The sequence below is a fragment of the Geospiza fortis genome, unplaced genomic scaffold (assembly GCF_000277835.1).
Source record: "Geospiza fortis unplaced genomic scaffold, GeoFor_1.0 scaffold14, whole genome shotgun sequence".
NCBI classification, from domain to species: Eukaryota; Metazoa; Chordata; class Aves; order Passeriformes; family Thraupidae; genus Geospiza; species Geospiza fortis.
This window is the reverse complement of record NW_005054512.1, coordinates 119,795-122,688: the sequence shown is the minus strand read 5'-3', so window position 1 is coordinate 122,688 and position 2,894 is coordinate 119,795. Positions and strand designations below refer to the sequence as shown.

At 53.7% G+C, this 2,894-nt stretch overlaps 1 protein-coding gene across 1 annotated transcript; it reads right to left on the bottom strand.

Annotated features, from left to right (window-relative positions):
• Positions 1-570: 570 nt before the first annotated feature.
• MED20 (mediator complex subunit 20) lies at positions 571-2,824 on the bottom strand. The gene is made up of 2 exons (XM_005428893.2): positions 2,465-2,824; positions 571-1,088 (listed from the first exon to the last, which is right to left on the bottom strand). Exons 1-2 carry the CDS (start codon positions 2,699-2,701, stop codon positions 873-875), a joined length of 453 nt encoding a protein of 150 aa, XP_005428950.1. The 5' UTR covers positions 2,702-2,824; the 3' UTR covers positions 571-872.
• Positions 2,825-2,894: the final 70 nt, after the last annotated feature.

Sequence of the window (2,894 nt, the reverse complement as noted above, 5' to 3'; positions counted from 1 at the left end):
CGTCACCGGCGCGGCGTGACGTCACCGCCGGCGCGCGGGGCGCTGCGTGAGGGCGAAGGCGGGAACGGGATCGGGATCGGGAATTGGGATTTGGAGCGGGATTGGGAACGGGAGCGGGATCAAAAATTAGGATCGGGATCAGGGATTGTAAAGCAGGAACATTGCTGCAACTGCCTCTTCAGTGGACAGCCTGTTCTGCAGCGCTTTAAATGCACAGACAAATGTAATTTCTGAGGTAAAAAAAGCAAACAGAAATGCCCAAGACAAAAAAAAAAAAAAAACAAAACAAAAAAACAAGGAACAACAACAAAAAAAAATCTGCATGTTTGCTTTGCATTTTCAGCAAATCATGGTGTAAAAGAATGTCTTGTCTGTAATATACATCATGTGCCGATTTTGACATTCCCATCAGCTATAGAGGATGAAGGCAAAGTAAGAATGTGCCAGGAAGAGGAACATTAGGGAATTCCTGGATTTTTTTGACAGGGAAAATGTTTACTTTGGGAGCTCTTGAAGCAAATCCAAGGGAAGGCTGGAAATTTACAACACAACTCTCACTGCACGGACAACTGTTCCCAAAATCCATCCTTTTATTGGGATGAAATACAACAAAACACTGATGTGGATATAAAAAAAAAAATAGAAATTTAAGAGATGTCTGTATTTTTCTGGAATCTTTCCTTTCACTGTCCAAAAAAACCACAGAACCAATGGATCCAATAATCCCAAACCGTGGAGGACACCCAGAATTACGCCCGGCACAGCTCTGAAGCGGGGAAATCTCCGGAAGGAAAAGCTCCTGTGGCAGATTTTGGAGGAACTCCTGGTGCAGGCAGGATGAGGATGCAGTGAGGAGCTGCAGGGGCTCCTCCTCACCTGATGCCAGCCACGGGCACCTGCTGCTGCTTGCGGATCTTGTTGAAGAGCTCCATGTACTGCACCATGGTGTCCCCGGGGCTGTAGGTGCTGTCGTGCTTGGAGCCGAACACTGACGGGATGCCGGGCGTGTGGCTGCCCATGAAGCTCTGCATGAACTCCATCAGCAGGTTCCAGCAGTCGTTGGCGATCACACAGGGGCAGTATTCCACCTGGGAACACATCCACACAGGTCTGGAGCTGCTCATGGGGGCAGAACTCCACCTGGGAACACAGCCCAGAGCTCTGGAGCTGCTCACGGGGGCAGAACTCCACCTGGGAACACAGCCCAGATCTCTGGAGATGGTGGCAGGGGCAGAATTCCACCTGGAAACTCATCCCTACAGGTTTGGAGATGGTGTCAGGGGCACTATTCCACCTGGGAACTCATCCCCACAGGCTTGGAGCTGGAATCAAGAACAGGATTCCACCTGGGAACACATCCCAGAGCTCTGGAGCTGCTCACAGGGGCAGTATTCCATCTGGAAACACAGCCCTGCAGGCTTGGAACTGCTCATAGGGGCAGAATTCCACCTGGGAACACAGCCCAGAGCTCTGGAGCTGGTGGCAGGGGCAGAATTCCACCTGGGAACACAGCCCAGAGCCCTGGAGGTGAGAGCAGGGGCAGAATTCCATCTGGGAAACAGCTCTGGAGCTGGTGGCAGGGGCAGAATTCCACCTGGGAACACAGCCCAGAGCTCTGGGGGTGACAGCAAGGGCAGAATTCCACCCGGGATTCCATCCCCACAGCCCTGGAGCCTCCCTGCAGGGAAAGCTTTTCATGGAAACATCTCAAAGTATTCAGCATCTTACAAGGATGGGTAAATATAAACAAGACAGGGCATGCTGGGAACACGCAAGAGACCCTTTCCAAAGGGAAGGGAAGGTAAAATGCAGAGGGAAGGACAGCAAGCCCCAAATCAGCACGGAACTGGCACTGGAGAGGTTGTTTTATCCCCTTAGCCACGCTGGTTAACCTGAGGGATGGTGCTCGTGTTGTGCAGCTGGAATTTAATCAGCTTTTCATCTGGATGGAATTCCTGCAGGGATCCCCACTGCAGGGACAGCCCCGGAGCACCAAGGATTAAACCTCAGGAGAGGAGATCCAAAGCTGCCTGCTGCACCAGCAACACCACTGAGACACAGACAGGACAGGGAACTCCAGAATCGTGGAATGGTTTGGGGAAGGGACCTTAAAGCTCATCCAGGGCAGGGACACCTCCCACTGTTCCAGGCTGCTCCAAGTCCCCTGGCCTTGGACACTCCCAGGGATATGGGGCAGCCACAGCTGCTCTGGGACATCTCTTCCAGGGTGTTCTCACCCTCCCAGGGAAGAATTTCTTCCCAATATCCCATCCATCCCTGCCCTCTGGCCGTGTGAAGCTTTTCCTGGAACTCCAGGCCCTTGTCACTAATCACCCCTCTCTGTCATCCCCGTTGGCTCGCTTCAGACACCCTCAATTCGATCACCCCTAAACCTTCTCCAGCCTCTCCCATGGAATCCCCCTGCCCATCCATGAATTCCCCACCCTTCCCAAAGGGCTCTCACCTCCACGGAGATGCCCCTGGCGCTGGGGCCCATGGTGACCGTGCCCAGCTTCACCAGGAAGTCGCAGTACTGGTAGCGCGTGCCGCGGCTCTCGATCTTGTTGGCCTTGGCGTTCTGGAAGAAGCCCTTGAGCTTCACCATGAGGGTGTCAAAGTTGGCATCAGCCACCAGGCAGGGCCCGTTCTCGAAGAGGGCGAAGCAGCTCAGGGGGTACTCGGAGTTGTGCATGACGTACATCAGCTTCCCTGTCTGCCCTGCAACGACAGCGAGGGAGCCGGGCTGGAAAAACAAATTCCTGCCTTAAAGCAGCTCCCCTTCCTGCCTCTCGTCCTCCTCGCTTTAATTCTGCATGGACTGCGAGACCTATCTCGCAGGGGAAGGTGGGGAGGGAGAAGGAGAGAAGGAGGAAAAGGACGGGAAGGAAAAGGGA

Coding starts and splice junctions, on each gene's coding strand:
- MED20 (XM_005428893.2), bottom strand. CDS start 2,701: ATGTACGTCATGCACAACTCCGAGTACCCCCTGAGCTGCTTCGCCCTC. Junction 1,089..2,464: donor CCAGGGGCATCTCCGTGGAG/GTGAGAGCCCTT, acceptor ATGTGTTCCCAG/GTGGAATACTGCCCCTGTGT.